At 39.3% G+C, this 17,709-nt stretch overlaps 1 protein-coding gene across 2 annotated transcripts in view; it reads right to left on the reverse strand.

Annotated features, from left to right (window-relative positions):
* The window catches only part of Nubpl (NUBP iron-sulfur cluster assembly factor, mitochondrial), a 198,857-nt gene that overhangs the window by 104,870 nt on the left and 76,278 nt on the right, over nucleotides 1–17,709 (reverse strand). For both annotated transcript variants that reach the window (XM_055608620.1, XM_055608621.1), the window contains exons 5-6: nucleotides 12,366–12,405; nucleotides 12,190–12,280 (exon numbers count right to left, since the gene is read on the reverse strand). In XM_055608620.1, coding sequence (XP_055464595.1) covers nucleotides 12,190–12,280; nucleotides 12,366–12,405 — 131 coding nt within the window. The remainder of the gene's footprint in view (nucleotides 1–12,189; nucleotides 12,281–12,365; nucleotides 12,406–17,709) is intronic.

Consider the following 17,709-nt stretch of genomic DNA (forward strand, 5'->3'; position numbering starts at 1 on the left):
AAACACTACCGCCGTCACTACTGCCCCGCAGGAAGAACCTCAAACACAAATGCTCACAACTGCTAAGCTGAACTCTAACGGATTCCTACCTGTAAGCTGTGGGTATAATAACAGATCTGGTAGAGAAAACAGTTTGCATCAACTGGATAATACATGTGTTTCTGTATAGACTTTATGCTGGCATAATACTGATAATAAAATTACATTTTTTTTCAGAACACATTAGTCATTACCTAATAAACTCTATTGTTGCAAACATTAAATAAAGAAAAGGACTTGGTTGTTAATTAAACAAAAGGAAAAACTCTCCTATTATAGCTTCCTGTACAATCACTTGCCATTCGAAAAACTATGTATCGAATTCCTTTGGCTCTTCCCTTGAAAGGTACTTAGGGGAGTTCAAACATTTTCTTTTTTCATTTAATACAGGATTAAGCAGAGTTTAGCCCAACTCAAAGGCAAAATTCTTTAGAAAACCAAGGAGTGAGAATATTCCTTATTCAAAAGTTGAAATTCCGCTGGTATTAGTGGGAAATCACTAATACCAACTACCAAGGGGAAATGTGTCATTCCCATTGCAGGATCAGCTAAAGTGAAAAGCTTCTTTAGTTGCTAGGAAACATCACTCATTATATACCATTATCCGAACCCTAGACAAGAAACTGGCATCTGCTCCACATTTGGGATACTAGAGATTGAACCAAAACCAGTGAAAATGCTGCCGAAACCCCTGAGCTCTGAGTTTATGCTGTGCCACAGTGGCGCCCCATCCACCGACTGTTCCTTTCCCTGCTTCTTTCTCTAATGACTAAAACTACCTTCCAATATCCTACACTTCCAAAATAAGATTCTGAAAACAGGAAAAAGGAAAACAAAAACTTCCTCAGGAATCTTTAATAGAGAAATTGAAAACCAGTAAGTTATTCATAGAGTGAAAGACACTAAATGTTTCTACCTTTAATGATTAAGATCAAAACAGAAAATAAAAACATAATTTCAGATATGAGGAGAATAAAAAGAAACACACAGCAATAAATTCAGCGCTGAAATGACATTCCAGCGTTTGTCTGTCTGGTTTTCTGTTTTATACTGACATGCTTTTCTGCAATGCATCAGAGAACACAATCCCAAACATACACCAAATGCAGTCAGCAATCTCCCCCCTTCCTTTTAACTGCTGAGGTTCCGAGAATATTGGGCAACACTGTACAGATTCTGTACTAGAAACCAGCAAGTTGAAAAAGCAAGAGACTTCCAATTCAAGCACTCTATATTCTGAGAATTGAGACATCTTTCAGAAGCTAATCAAAGCTGGCTAAAGGATCTCGCAAACCACCCTTCATTAAGGCAGGATGATGCTGGCAGTGCTCCATCCCACTGAAAATCCTCACCACCCATTCATGCGCAGGGCATTGCAGTGACTCCTGGCTCCATTCTGAACTCAACACCCAGTCCTTGGTGTAACTTGTTCTCAAGGGATTCTGCCTTACTAAAATAGCATGCCCAGCGTCTGCCAATCTCTCTCTTCATTCCCATATTAACAGGATCACTTCCTACTAAGGCTGCCAGGTACAGAAGAAAAATTATAGGAGACTCACTTATATATCAGATTTTTTTTTTTAAAGTACAGACATGTCTACATTATCCCTTGGATCACTAGTGCTCAAAATAGCTGGATATCCCCGTTTATCTGGCAACCTGGCTCCTACTCTACACTTTGATGCCCTGATCCTTGACTTTTCTTGGTGTATTAGACCTGACTTTCCTCATATAACCCCATTTCCAGCTTCTATTTAATTCTATATATTTTTTAAATAGCCTCAGTTTTCTGATGCTCTTACTTCTCTGAACACAACTAATTTACCTGCCATTTCCCATACCATTCCACATCACAGAAGATTCTAAATTATTTAATACCATCAGTTTTATCCTGGCTCTGGATTCCTTCTGACTGTGTGTCATTAGTAGTAGTAGTAGTAGTAGTAGTAGTAGTAGTAGTAGTAGTAGTAGTAGTAGTAGTTACATTTTGTTAACTCTGTATCCCAGCCGTGTCCCGCTCCCTTATTCCCTCCCAATCCCTCCCTCCCTCATCTCCTCCCTGCCCTTTTCCAAGTCTACTGATTGGGGAGGACCTCCTCCCCTTTCATCTGACCCTGTTTTATCAGGTATCTTCGAGACTGGCTGCAAAGTCCTCCTCTGTGGCCTAGCAGGACTGTTCCTCCCTTAGGGGGTGGGAAGGTCAAAGAGGCTGCCCTTGAGTTCCTGTCAGAAATAGTCCCTGTTCCCCTCACTATGGGAAACCAAATGGTTACTGAGCTACCACGGGCTACATCCGAGCAGAGGTTCTAGGTTATATCCATACATGGTCCTTGGTGGAGTGTCAGTCTCAGAAAAGACCCCTGTGCCAAGATATATTTGGTCCTATCCTTTCCACGTCATATTAACTCCCCTTTTTTCATATGATTCCCTGCACTCTGCCGAAGGTTTGGTTATGAGTTTGCATCTGCTTTGATACACTGCTAGGTAGAGTCTTCCAGAGGCCCTCTATGGTAGGGTCCTGTCCTGTTACTTGTTTTCTCCTACATCCAATGCACATCCCATTTGTCTTTCTAAGTGAGGATTGATCGACTGTGTGTCTTACATAAAACAGAAATTAACTTCCTTGATTCTCTCATTAACTGACTGGATATTTTCCCACTTTGGATTCCCTGTGCTGCTGCTTCTAACTCTAGATCCAGCAACACGTGTGTCCATGTAAAGATTACAGCTTCACAGAGTTACTACAAATGAGGACAAATGGTTGGAAGTTTAGCATCCAGTGGGCCAGATGCTGTTGTTCATATCTTTATCACCATGTGTTCCTCAGGAGGAAGTTAAAAGCACTACTGACTAATTGCAAAACTCTGGAATATAATTAGAAATGCTAATTGTAATTTTTTTGGGTTAATTTTTTATCCAGCCACTTTGCTGAAGGTGTTTATCAGCTGAAGAAGTTCTCTAGAAGAATTTTTGGGGTCACTCATGTATACTATCATATCATCTGTGAATAGTGATACTCTGACTTCTTACTTTCCAATTTGTATCCCCTTGATCTCCTTTTGTTGTCTTATTACTCTAGCTAAGCCTTCAAGTACTATGTTGAAAAGATATAGAGAGAGGAGGTAGCCTTGCCTTGTCCCTGATTTCAGTGGAATTGACTAAGTTTCTCTCTGTTTAGTTTGATATTGGCTATAGCTTGCTGTATATTGCCTTTAATATGTTTAGGTAAGTGCCTTGTATCCCATCAAAATACCAACACAATTCTTTACAGACCTTGAAATAACAAGTCTCAACTTCATATGGAAAAACAAAAAACCCAGAATTGCCAAAACAATCCTGTACAACAACAGATCAACTGGAGATATCTCCATCCCTGATCTCAAGCTGTACTACACAGCAACAGTAATAAAAACTGCATAGTACTGTCATAGAAACAGAATGGTGGATCAATGGAATAGAATAGAAGACCCAGAAATAAATCCACACACCTACGGATACTTGATTTTTAACAAAGAAGCCAAAACCATACAATGGAAAAAAGACAGCATCTTCAACTAATGGTGCTGGTCTAACTGGATTCTACATGTAGAAAAATGCAAATGGATCCATATTTATCATCCTGTACAAAACTAAAGTCAAAGTGGATCAAAGACCTCAACATAAAACCAGATACACTAAATCGGTTAGAAGAAAAAGTGGGGAAAAGCCTTGAACTCATTGGCACAGAAGACAACTTCCTGAACAGAACACCAACAGCACAGGCTCTAAGAGCAATACTCAGTAAATGGGACCTCAAGAAACTGAAAAGCTTCTGTAAGGCAAAGGACATTGTCGTCAAAACAAAACAAAAGCCTACAGACTGGTAAAGGATCTTCACCAACCCTATATCTGACAGAGGGCTAATATCCACAATATATAAAGAATTAAGAAGTTAAACAGCAACAAGTCAAGTAATCCAATTAAAAAATGGAGTACAGAGCTAAACAGAGAATTCTCGACAGAGGAATATCAAAAGGCAGAGAAACACTTAAAGAAATGTTCAACATCCTTAGTCATCAGGGAGATGCAAACCAAAATGACCCTGAGATTTCACCCATCAGAATGGCCAAGATCAAAAACTCAGTGACAGTATATGCTGGAGAGGATGTAGAGAAAGAGGAACCCTCCTCCATTGTTGGTGGGAATGTAAACTCATACAACCACTTTGGAAATCAATCTGGCACTTTCTCAGACAATTAGGAATAGCGCTTCCTCAAGATACAGCTATACCACTCCTAGGCATATATCCAAAATATGAAAGAAGAGGGAGGTAGTAAGACCTAGAGAGGACAGAAGCTCCACAAGGAGAGCAACAGAACCAAAATATCTGAGCACAGGTGTCTTTTCTGGGACTGATACTCTAACCAAGGACCATTCACGGATATAACCTAGAGTCCCTGCTCAGATGTAGCCCATGACAGCTCAGTATCCAAGTGGGCTCCCTAGTAATGGGAACAGGCACTGTCTCTGACATGAACTCAGTGGCAGACTCTTTGACCACACCCCCCTGGGTGGGGAGCAGCCTTGCCAAATCACAGAGGAGGACAATGCAGCCAGTCCTGATGAGACCTGATAAGCTAGGGTCAGATGGAAGTGGAATAGGTGTCCCCTATCAGTGGACTTGGAGAGAGGCATGGGAGGAGATGAGGACATCTCAAGAAAAGGGATGGACTATTAAGAGAAACTGTCACAAGGAAAGCAAGTGCATTGGCCAAGTGGTATTGCCCACCCCATGTTGTCTCTTCTGCCCTCTGCAGACATCAGTGGCAAATGGTCATTTTGTGGTCCCAATTTAGTTAAAAATTAAAGCTGGCTTTGGAGTAAGAGCGCGGCTCCTTCCTTCTTCCCATGCATGCTTGCTAAATGGAAATTCAAAATCTCTATCTTATGTCAGAAGAACCACTTGGTATGGGCTAGAGGAAAACAAAAAATAAGGGACTATTCTGTTGCTATTGATCTCATAATCTTTTGGTTTTTAGTTGACTCTAATTTTTTAAGATACAAATATTATTTCAAAATCTGTAAAATTATTATGTCTATATAAACTTTCTGTTGTGATTTAGTAGTTATACAGAGTACTAATTCTAGAAATAAGCTTCATCTAGCTTTTTGTATGTGTTACCAGATTTGAATCTGAAGCAAGAAACTAGAAACAAAGTTTGTATACCTCCTATGTACTCAGTAGATTACAGTCCTCAAACCTTTCTGAGATCTGCCGAACATGGCATTTTAAAGTTTGGGCTTTCTACCACTCCTAACACCAACCTTTTAGGTTTTCAAGAAGATGCTGGGGACCCGGAGTGACAAATCCACCTGGAATGTGTAACACCAACCACTGGGAAAAACTGCTCCATGCTTCTTCTGCTGCCTGGTTCTGCACCAACGGGGCACACCTCTGCGTTAACTGTCATGTTCTGCCTACTCAGGGTTGCCACTAAGCTGACAATCACCACCCAAAGATCAGCTTCGGACTACAGACTGCTCAGGACATTCAAACTGCTCAGTTCATATGAGACTAACATGAACATTTTCCAGAACCTTGTACTCAAAAATACTTAATCTTAAAACTGCCAAATACAACCAAGCTGAACACAGTGGAAAGCTTGGCAAAAATTGCTTAATTTTTGTAAATAGTTTTACTGTGTATTTTCTTTTTATTTAGACAAAAAAGGGAGTATAGAATAATATAGGAACAATTGGAAAAAGGGTAGATTATTGAATGTACTCTTATAGATCGTTGTATATTGATACAAAATAAAGGTTATAATTGGTATAGATCCTTTGTATACTGATACAAAATTAAGGTTATATTTTTGTTACAGCGTACTATGAATTAACTCTTTTTAAGGTTCTGTACCTATGCAATTCTTAAAAATGCAATGTGAAGTTCTAGTCCTTTTGAAAGCTACTATCACAAACTGTTTAGAATAATGAAGAAATGCAAATTAACAGTCAATCAAACTTGTAGTTTTGTTGGGTACTTGTTTATTTAATCATACATGTTTTCTAAGTTAACTGTCAGTACATAGCTAGAAACAAGCAATTCACATATACCAAAAATAGATTGATGGTCTTCAGAAACTTGGCATTATTAATTTGAGAATTTTTTAACAATGAGACATGTCAGCTCCTGGCAGCAGCCCCATTCAACTTCAAGGATGATGATGAGCATCAAAAAATTCTCCTTTTGGAAATGGTTTCAAATGGTTTCATATTCCTTGCCCAGATAGCTACTGGGCAAGGAATGCCCCTGCTTGTACTACAGACAGAATGAGGGACAACAGGATACAGGAAAGTCAACTGGTGAGCTTTGCAAGGACAAGGTAGGTAAGTCCTTCATAATATCTGCTTCACAGACAAGTCTGTCAGATCTTCTGAGCCAGAAGACTGAATATTATGCTCCAACTATAAGGTATTGAGAAATCTTGGGTGACTGTCCAGGCAACCAGAAGTCTCTGTCATTTCTATAGTTTTGGAAGTTGCAAGCGCTACACTTCCTGTTTATTCCGATAATATTTATCATTCTCAGGTCTCTGATGGGCTTGAAGACTAAATTGTTATGGTCTTACAATGAAGCTTAGGTTCTTCAGGATTTAAGAAGATGTTTTATGTCTGAAATGATGGTTTTGACTGGTAATGCAACTTCTGATACAAAGTGATTTGGGTCCAGACCTTTGGACTCACCAAGACAGGACAGACAGTGGAACACCGTCTCCAAGGCTGCTGATTACACATGGACTAGACACTGTGAATGTACTTTTACCTGATAGGATACAATTTGTTGATGTTAGAGAAAGTCTTTTATATGGACAAAAAGGGGGAAAGGTTGCAGGATATTTGATCCCATTGTGAACCCCACAAGTGTGAACTGAAAAACCCTGTTTTTGGAAAAGTGTGACTGTTACCTAGGGAGGAGGAGTCAAACTTTCATTTGACACCATTCCTCTTTAAACTACCTGTCTATTTCCCAATTTTTCCCTTTCTGTAGCATATCTTACTTAATAGCAGAATGTATCCCTGTCTCGACTGTCTTGCTTTGAATTTATTCTCCAAACCCTATAATCTGACTTTTTCTGCCAAAGGTTCAAATGGCCACATTGTATGCTAGCTACCTCCTTTCCTATCACAATCCTCATTCTCACTAAATTTTGCCATTTTTAAAACTCTGCAAACCACAGATTTCCAGAATCAAGTAGAGAGCTCGACAAGTGGCCATCCAAGTTGTTTTTTTTTTTTTTTTTTTTTTAAATCCAAGGTTTTAAAAGATCACCCAATGATTCTTTCATGTAAACATGCTGGAGAGCCACTGATCTTAACAATCCAATAATCCACTGATAGTAAAATGCATTATTTATGTTAAGTATTACAATAAAAAATAAACAATAAAAACAAACTGCCTAAAAGGAACTGAAGTCTAATAAAAGAGCCCAAAATAATGCTGAGACATCAAGGAACCAAGTTCTCTTTAACTTATTGTAACTGGACAATTCATGATATAGAAAGAAGCATGCATCTATCAACTTTTGCCTTGTCAAAAGAAAATAAAATTAGAGCACCTTCTTATTAGCATGAACCACAAATAGTCACTCTTGCAGTTTTTTACTCTGAATTCATGTAACCAGAGTAATGCCAAAAACTTGAAAGACAATTTGGTTGAAAGTTAGCTCTTGTTTAAAAATGTCCCCAAGTGCCGGGGAAACAACAAATAACCTCTCAGAGAGAACCTAACTTCACTCCAGCGATGAAGCAATCCTAAAAGGCCAACAAACAACATGAGAAATCCAAACATCTATACGATGTTGTTTCATGGGTATATTACATATTAATTCACATACTCTCATAGTGGAATTGCTAACACCAACCCCATGCTACACATGAAGAAAACAAAGCTCAGGAGTGTGGCTGATTACATAACTATAAAATGTGAGAAGAGAGTAAAATTGGGCAGGTGAGGCCAGAGCCATGTCCCTAGCTTCTGCACTATGGACCTAAACCTATGATGTCAACATTAATGGGGTAGCCAAGTATAAAGAGTTAAAGATAAATTTAAAAGATTACAAGAAATTACCAAAGCTGCCTAAGCTGACATGACATCACTAGAGGAAATATAGATTTTTTTTTCCACAAATATCCAGGGACAGAAAACAACAAAACATCATTTAGAAGCTTGAGAAACCAATATCACATCAGAATTCAACAGTGAAAATGCAGAGAAAAAAAAAAAAAAAAACACATTTCCAATAAGTGAGATACGAGAAAAGATATCGCCAGTAGATAAACACCAAAGCAAAATATAGAAGTAAATCTCTAGTCTAAAAAAAGACACTAAATAAAACTCAGATCTAAACAAGTAAAAACTACTGAAGTAATAACATAAAACATAAACATAAAAGATTGTTTTCTTAATTTAAACACAGCGAGTACATTGTATAGCAGTGCTGAATGTATTATTCCTGTCTGCATGTGTAACACATGTCACAAGTACAGTCGGTGGCAAACGAAGCTGCAAAGATCTTAGCCTTATATTACACAGTACAGTATCAGTGTTGCTTGTTTGCTCATTTCACAGACTCCTGTATCAGAAGCTGGCCTCAAACATGTTATGTAGCAAAGATGACTGTGAACAACTCATCCCAATGTTGAGAATACAGGTGTGCACCTCTACACTCAGGTATACTGACAGTATTTGAAGAAAATTGTGATAACTTAAGAAAATATATTATAAACCCTAAGGCAGCTAGAGAAGAATACCGACCACTAAAACTTAACATAATTTAAATGAAATCTAAAAAATACTAATTTTTAAACTAAGAAAACATATTATAAACCCTATGGCAGTGACATAATAAAACCAGGATAAAACTAAAGAAAATATAAATGAATAGAGAAAATTATTTCATTTATCTAAAAGAATACGATAAAATAAAATTACTTTGAAAAAAATATATGTGACAAATGGAAAAAGTCAAAATAGAAGACTTAAACTCAATCATAGCAGCAATTAGACCACATATAAATTCAGCATCCAATTAAAAGACAAAAATTATTAAACTAGATAAAACAACACAACTAAATGTTTGTTGACCTACTTTAAATATAATGAAATTGGAACAGGCTAATATGAGAGGCCTGTGCTGTCACATGAGGCCATGGTGCAGTGTGCCTGTGCTGCTGCCAAAGGCCATGTGGCAGCAGAGTCTCTGTTGATGTTTAGAGCTCACGTCACTACCAACGGCCTGGTGGGCGACCGTGGTCTAGGCTGCCACTTGAGGCACGGTCTGAAGGCTGGGCTGAGCTGGCCTCTCACCAGCCACTGCACAGCTGCACCAGTGACGACATGGGTGCAGGAGCTGGCCCCAACCCTTGCCTGGGAAGCCTGGTGGCATGGATGCAGGGGAGCTGGCCCAGGAGTTGGCCCACCCTAACATCCACCCCATCTACGAGCTGCTGGAGTACGTGAAAGGGCCAGTCCTGGAGATCTAAAGCTGCAGGGTCTCCACGACTCAGGGAAACACAGGATATCCTAGAAGAGTCTTGACGAGGGTCAGTACATATAGTGTGGCAGAAGCCAGAGGCCTGGAACTAGACTAATGGCTCATTGCAATAAACACTGCAAGTAAAGCTATTTGGGAAAAAGAGTATACTGTGTGATATACCATGACATCCTGAAGCTTCGCTGGACAGAAAGTTTTTTGTTTTTTAATTTTAATTTTTTTATTTCCTTTTGGGAGGGAGTTACAAGGGTGGAAGGCAGATAAAGAAGAACTGAGAAATGAGTGGGATTGAGATACATAATATGAAATTCACAAAGAATCAATAAAAATATTATATATATATATATATATATATATAATGAAACTGATGTTTAATGGTGTGAGGTTGTGGCTCAATGAGCTTGCTTAACATGTACAAGGCCTTGGGTTTGGTCCAAGACTGAAAGGTGAAGTTAAAAGAAAGGATTTTTAACTTTCAGTTACATGAGAACCGAGTATTAAAGGGGTTGGGGATTTAGCTCAGTGGTAGAGCACTTGCCTAGCAAGCACAAGGCCCTGGGTTCGGTCCTCAGCTCTGGAAAAAAAAAAAAAGAGAGAGAGAGAACCGAGTATTAGTTGGAAGAATGGAACACCTGACAAAAGCAGCTTAATAGAAGATGCTTTACCCTGGAGGACATTCCTAGGGTACAGTCCACTATAATGGGAAGTCCTGGCTGCAGGAGCTAGAAGCAGCTGGCGCATAGAAACCACAGTGAGAAGGCAGAAAAAAATGAATGTCTATGGTAAGTTCACCTTCCCCTGCTCTTTCAGTCTGGGGCCCCAGAACATGCTGTGATACTGCCCACACTTACTGTGGGTCTCCCCACCTCCATTAGCCTAATCTGGCTCTTCTGGGAGGCTAGATTCTGCCTTGGCAGTCACTACTAACCAGCACAGCACAGACACAAGAGTCTCAGGTGGCTATGTCAGGATCAGGCTGACCTCACAATGACAAGCTTGTCAGAGACATGGAGGAACAATCCATAGCAGTAAATGAGTGAATTCACAAGGAAGATGTCCAACTCTAAACATGTTTATCCGACAAGAGAGCTTTCAACTATGTGAAGCAAAATCTAAACCTCCTTTTAGTTTCAAAATTATAGAATGATGAGACAGTAGACAATGAGTGATTTGAACAGTACTGTCAATAAACCTAATCTAAATAAAAAAGACAAGAGCATTAGCCTGTATTTTTAGTACAATTACTGAAGTACACTCAAACTATCCAAAACACACAGAACACTGACGAAGATGGAACATGCACTGACCCACAAAAGTCTCCAAACGTTAAATACACGATAAAACACACTCTCTACCCAACACATTTCAATAGAAACAAAACTGATTAAGTTCCTAGGAAAATCAACAATGTTTAGATATCGATCCTACTATATATATCCGTAAATAATAGGAGAAAAAGAAATTATAAATTAATTTAAACTTAATAACAATGAAAACCTAAAGAAAATCATAATTTATGGGATTCTAAGCAAATCCTACTGATAAAAGTACATCCTTAATTACTTATATTTTTAAAAGAAGAAAAATTGCAGGGAGTAGAGAGACGGCTCCATGACTAAGAGTGCTTACGGCTTCTGCAGAGGACCTAGGTTTGATTTCCTGGACTCACATGGTGGCTCAGAATCAGCTGTAACTCAGTTAGGGGGATCTGATAACCTCCTCTGGCTTCTGTGGACTCCTATACATACATACTGCATATAAATTCATACAGGGTCACATCCATACACAAAAAACTAATAAATAAATACCAACCTTAAAAAATAAAGTATTAAAACTCAGTAATCTAAGTGTTTACTAAAGATGTTAAAAAAAAGAACAGCAAATGAAGCCACAATATTCAAAAACAGAAAAATGATAAAAACCCAGAAAGCAATAAAATAGTAAACAGATGATGAATATAGATATTTTAAAAGCCAAAAGTTGGTTCTTTGAAGCACAGAATATAAACAATAGAGAATAAAAGAGAAAAATCAACAAAACTAATATTAGGAATAAAGAAGACATTGTCACATGCTGTAGCCTACTTTAAGATGTAATAAAGGAATACAATGACTAAATTTCACATATTGTACAATTTGTTTCTTTTCTCTAAGTTCTTTAAAGATTTCTAAACTGGGCTTTTGCCAAATGTTGAGAATGAATAAAATCTGCTGACTGGAGTGTTCCGACGGTGACTAACTTTGGAGATCCCATTTGTACAATGCAGGCAATTAACGCAGTTATTCTATATTTTCTGACAGTATTCAGCAACAGAGAAAAGAAAGGCTGGGATCAGACAAACAGAGGTCCCAGGGACAGAGGAATGTGTGCAGAGGGGCACTGGGTCACATAACTGTAACAACCAACAGGACTGGTGGAAAGAGGAGGAAATGCAGTCAGAGGCTTAGCAGCTGGAATAGTAGGAGGACTCAGGACAGTACCAGTCATTACACCTCCTACCTATCAAGTACATCCCTTTGTCAGATATGCTGGCTGCAAACTGTAACAATTCGTACATCATCAAACACATGAAACACAACCCTGCCGGAATAAATAATAGTTAATGCAACTTTCGTACCTGTCTCAGTAGTTTCTCAATGGCTGACATTACCATAAGGCCTCTCCAAACAACTGGCGCAGTCTCTTCAACCAAAAAGCCCATAGACATGCTGCAACAGAAATCCAAAAATGTAATTCATCAGTGCAGGTTGACAATATCTTTCTGAAAATACAAAATTTTAAAAATACACTCACCAAGCAATGCCATAATTCAAAAGAGGCCTCATTAGGTTGTCTAAAATAAGAGGGAAAACAATCTCTTTTAGAAGAGTACAGCACTGCATAAAAGCAGACTTTCCTCACTTTACACACACATGGTTTGCAGAATGGTTAAACTGGGCTAATTAACATATTCATTACCTCTTACGTTTATCATTTCTTTGTGGTACAAACACTTAAATCCACTTTTGGCAGTTTTGAAGTACATAATAATGGTGTACAACAGATCACAGAAACTACCCCCTTGCCTAAATGGTACCATGCATCCACTGATGAAGAAACCATGTACCGTCGGGTTAAAATCCTCCCTTTTCGTATTCTGCTCGGTGATGATTAGCTCCACTGGCACCTGGCTGGTTCGGATCGCCTAGGAGGCACTCCTCTGGCTGTGTCTAGGAGGGGGTTTCGGTGGGAGCTGAGGCACGATGGAAGACCCACCCTGCGTGTGGGCGGTGCGAACCCGGTACAAAGCTCCCAGATTAGATACAAAGGAGCGAGAACTGCCCTCTGACATCACCTGCTGCTCCGTGAGGAAGCACTGTCCTCAGCCACGCCACACTCAGGTTGCCACCCTTTCCTCCCCTCAGTGAACTAGACCTCCTACACTGTAGGCCAAAGAAACCTTTCCTCCTGTAAATTGCTGTTTGTCAGACATTCTATCACAGGAATAAGAAAATAACTAACACAATCCTCAGCCTCTCGTTAAACAGCATTAGGGGTTCGTCTCTCTCCCACACCAAACCTCTTTGACAGGTCTGGTCGTACCACACACATTGCGCCAGGGTGAGTCCACCTGATCCTACCGTTCACACACCCTCCCCAGGGCCTGGTTCTAACCCAGGTCCAGCAGCCTTGTGCCTCAGCCTAGTTTACCCTGACCATATACCCTTAACCGTATACCCTTGACCCATCCTCCTCTATTCAGAAAAGGTCACCCTCTTTGACTAGTGTGCAGCTTCAGGACAGACAAGACATGACAGAGACTGATTTAGGTACAAACCTTTAGACTCATTTAGACAGACTAGACAGTATTTTCTTCAAGGCTGCCAAATACAAATGAGCTAATATTTTACTTTTATATGTGGCCTTCCTGGTTGTTTCACAACTGTTCTTATTGTATGTAGTTTATTATAAATAAATAAAGTCCATGTGCAAAAAAAAAAAAATCCCAGATCAGAGATATGGACCAGATGTTCAATGAGAACATAGAAGAAAACTACACCAAACTAAGAAAAGACATACCCATACAAATACAAAAAGAACACAGAACACCAGATAGATGAGACAAGGAAAGAAATTCCCCACGGCATAACATAATTAAAACACTAAGTATCGATGACAACAAAAGAGTGCCGAATGCTGCAAGAGAAAAAATACAAGCCGCATAAAATGAAAACCCACCAGAATAAGATTTCTCAATGGAAACACTGAAAGACCACAACTGCCAACCTAAACTTCTGTACAAGCAAAAGTATCTCCAACAGTTAAAGGGGAAAGAAAAACATTCCAGTTACAAAAGAGTATAAAAAATTATATCCACCAAACTATGCTCTGAACACCCCACTTTTTCCAGTTTATAGGAAAACTGACAGAAGAACAAAGAGAATATCTTTTATTATTTAGCATTATTTTAGCTGTCCTGGTGTGGCTTTGTTTGTTTGTTTGTTTGTTTGTTTGTTTTTCAATATGAAGTTAAGAAGTAACCTTTCAAGGAAGGTCTGTAACGAACTGCATTGGAATTTTGCTGAAAAAATTACTGGAGGTATCACCATCCCTAAGTTTAAGCTGTACTACAGAGCTATAGTAATAAAAACTGCATGGTACTAGAATAAAAACAAAAAACAAAAAACCTGTTGATCAATGGAACTGAACTGAAGACACAGACATAAATTCACAAACTTATATAGACATCTGATTTTTTATAAAGAAGCCAGAAATACACACTGGAAAAAAAATAATCAACAAACAACACTAGTCAAAATGGATGTCTGCACGTAGAAGAATACAAATAGATCTATTTTTTTATCACCCTACCCAAAACTCATGTCCAAGTGGATCAAAGACCTCAACATAAAATCAGATACACTAAATCTAAGAGAAGAGAAAATAGGGAACAGCCGTGAATTCATTGGCACAAAAAGATTTTTCTGAACAGAACGCTTATACAGCCACTATGGAAATCCATATGGTGGTTCCTCAAGACACTGGGAATCAACCTATCTCAAGACCCAGCTATACCACTCCTGGACATAAACCCAAAAGATACTCCACCATACCACAAAGACACTTGTTCAACTATACTCACAGTGGCTTTATTTTAATAGCTCAAAACTGGAAACAACTTAGATATCCCTCAACTGAAATATGGATTTTAAAAATGTGGTGCTTTAACACAATGGCGTATTACTCAGTAGGGGAAAAAAATGCCGATTTCTCTACCCCACTTCAATCCAGACATTGATTGCATTGTGATGTTTATTCTAAGCATCATTTGTCTCAAGTCTGTGTAAACATGCCACCATTTGTTCTCTGTATTGTCAATAAAACAACCAGCCAATGCTGAGCAACAGAAAAAATAGAGTGGGGCATCCCAGTCTGGAGGGGAGGAGAAGGAAGTGAGTAGGAGGAGTCGGAGAAATTGGCAGGAAAGGACTTAGAACCAGGAGGAGAGATGAACCACACCTAAGATATGACTAAAAGCAAGTATAATGGGGAAAATCTGAATGGGAGGAAACTATGCGGGCTTGGAGGTTTAGGCTGGAGTAACTATTGCCTAGCATTGTGCTCTACATTAATTAAATAAATCGTAGTCTCTGTGTGGTGATTTGGGTGTACAGCTGGTTTAGGAATAACCACTGTTTAACTGAAAGATAAATAAATAATAAATATTAATAATCAACAAGAGACAGCTGGCATTGGGGAGTGGAAACCTAGTACAATGGAAACATCCTGGAATCTGTAAGGATGACCCTAGAGAGGACTCCTAGCAACAGAGGATACAGAGTCTGAACTGGACGTCATTTGTAGCCAGGCAAAGCTTCCAGTGATGGGGATGGGTTTCATCACACTGACTTGTAGGCCAATGGAGATCCCTGAACAACCCAGGTTGATGCAAGAAATGGTCACTCTCTGAAAACTGACAGTGGGGTCCTAATGCCACACAGCTCACTGAACATAGAAAGGTCAAGCTGGTACAGGCTTGACCTATGCTCACCCCTATGCTCTATTCTCTTTAGTGCAGGAAGGTACTCTGTAGGCTACAGGAAAAGAAACCTGGACACCAACCCAACCACAACACCCTCCACCTACAACCTGTCCTACGTGCAATATGTGCTCAGGCAATGGTGGTACAGAACCTGTGGGAGTGGCCAACCAACATGTGGTTTAACTCGAGTCCCATGCCACGCCTAATGCCTGACACTGCCTGGATGGACAGGAACTGGAGACTGAATATCCCAGAGACCTAGGGTAATCCAAACACAACTGACAAAAAAAAGAAAGAAAGAAAAAATCAGTGAAATGATCCTAATGATGTCCTACTGTATTCACAGATCAGTACCTTGTCCAGTCATCATCACAGAGGCAGCATATGGGAGCAGGTACAGAGACCCACAGCCACACACAATCTAGAGAGAGCCTAAAGGGAGGAGTTCATCAGGTCCCTCCTGTAGGAGATGGGAGAACCCCCACAGAAGAGTGTGAAGAAAGATTGTAGTAGTCAAAGGAAATGGAGGACACCAGAAGAACATGGCCCCTCAAGTCAACAAAGCAGGACTCACATAGGCTCACAGAGACTGACACAGCAAGCATGAGGTCAGCACAGGTCTGGGCCAGGTCCTCTGTGTATGCTATGGCTGTGAGCTTGGTGTCTTTATGGGACTCCTAACAGTGGTAGCAGGTGTATCTCAGACTCTTTTGCTCTTAAAACGCTTTTCCTCCCATTAGGTTGCCTTGTCCAGTTTCAGTAGGAGAGCTTTTGCACTGTTCTACTGTAGCTTGTTTTGTCCTGTTTGGCTGTTGTCTTTTGGAGGCCTGTTCTTCTCTGAAGAGGAAACAGACAGGGAGTGGATCTAGAGGAGAGGGAGGTGTGAGGAGAGCTAAGAGAAGGGAGTGGAAACTGTGGTTGGGGTGTATGACAAAAGAATGTATTTTTAATTTTAAAAAGTAACAAATAGACATCATAACAAATAGACAGACAATAGACAGACAGACAGACAGACAGATAGATAGATAGATAGATAGATAGATGACATCTTACTTCAAATGGACAAACCACTATCCATAGGATATTTCCATCCAAATACCAAAGAATGTACATTTCTCTCAGTATACAACTGAAGCTTTTTTTTTTAAAATAGGCCACATTCTGGGACACAAAACAAGCTTAACAAATTCAGGAAAAGTAAAATTATCCCATATATCCTAGCTGGTCATTATGTTATAAAATTTAAAATTGAAGGCAAACAAATCTCCATGAAGTTCAAAACCTCACAGAGATAAAACAACATGTTACTAAATACTGAGTGAATGGGTTGGGGGTGGGGAACCTTCCTGAAAGTAAATGAAAATGAAAACGCAGAGCGCATGTAAGTGCATGTGCTCACACACACACACATGATCATCTTAGTTACTTTTCTATTGCGTGAACAGACATAATGATCACGGCAACTTATAGGAGAACAAAGTTTATTAGGCTTATGTTTCAAAGAGTGAGTCCATGAGCACCATGGCAGGAAGAGGGGCAGCAGGAAGCCAGGCATCACACTGGGAGCAGCTGCCGTCTCACATGCTTATCAGCAATAGGAGACAGAGGAACTAACTGTGAATGACATGGGCTTTAGAGACCTCAAAGCCTGCTCCAATAATACACTTCCTCCAACAAGGCCACCCTGCCTAATCCTTTCCAAACAGTTCCAGCAACTGTGGTCAACTATTCAGATATGTGAGCCAGAGAGGACCACCATGATGATGGAACTCAAGAATTTGAAAAAAAACAAAAATAACTGAAACCCAAATGCAGTAATAGTAAGTAGTGCTAAAAATAAAAATTTAAAAAAAAACTGAGTAGAAATTAATGAAAAGAAAAATAAAATTATACAAATATTCAATGAATCGAAGAGCTGGTTCTTTAAGAAGATAAACAAGACTGACAAGCCCTTGGTTCAACTAACCAAGAGAAAGAGACAATCCAAATTGACAAAATAAGAAATGAACAGGGAAACATTATAACAAATACCTAAGAAATTCAGAATATTATAGAGAACTAATTTTTAAAACAATACCCCATTAATTTAGAAAATTTACAAAAAAAAAAAAGGAT

The sequence above is a fragment of the Psammomys obesus genome, unplaced genomic scaffold (genome assembly GCF_907164565.1).
Source record: "Psammomys obesus unplaced genomic scaffold, mPsaObe1.curated_primary_1811, whole genome shotgun sequence".
Lineage (NCBI taxonomy): Eukaryota > Metazoa > Chordata > Mammalia > Rodentia > Muridae > Psammomys > Psammomys obesus.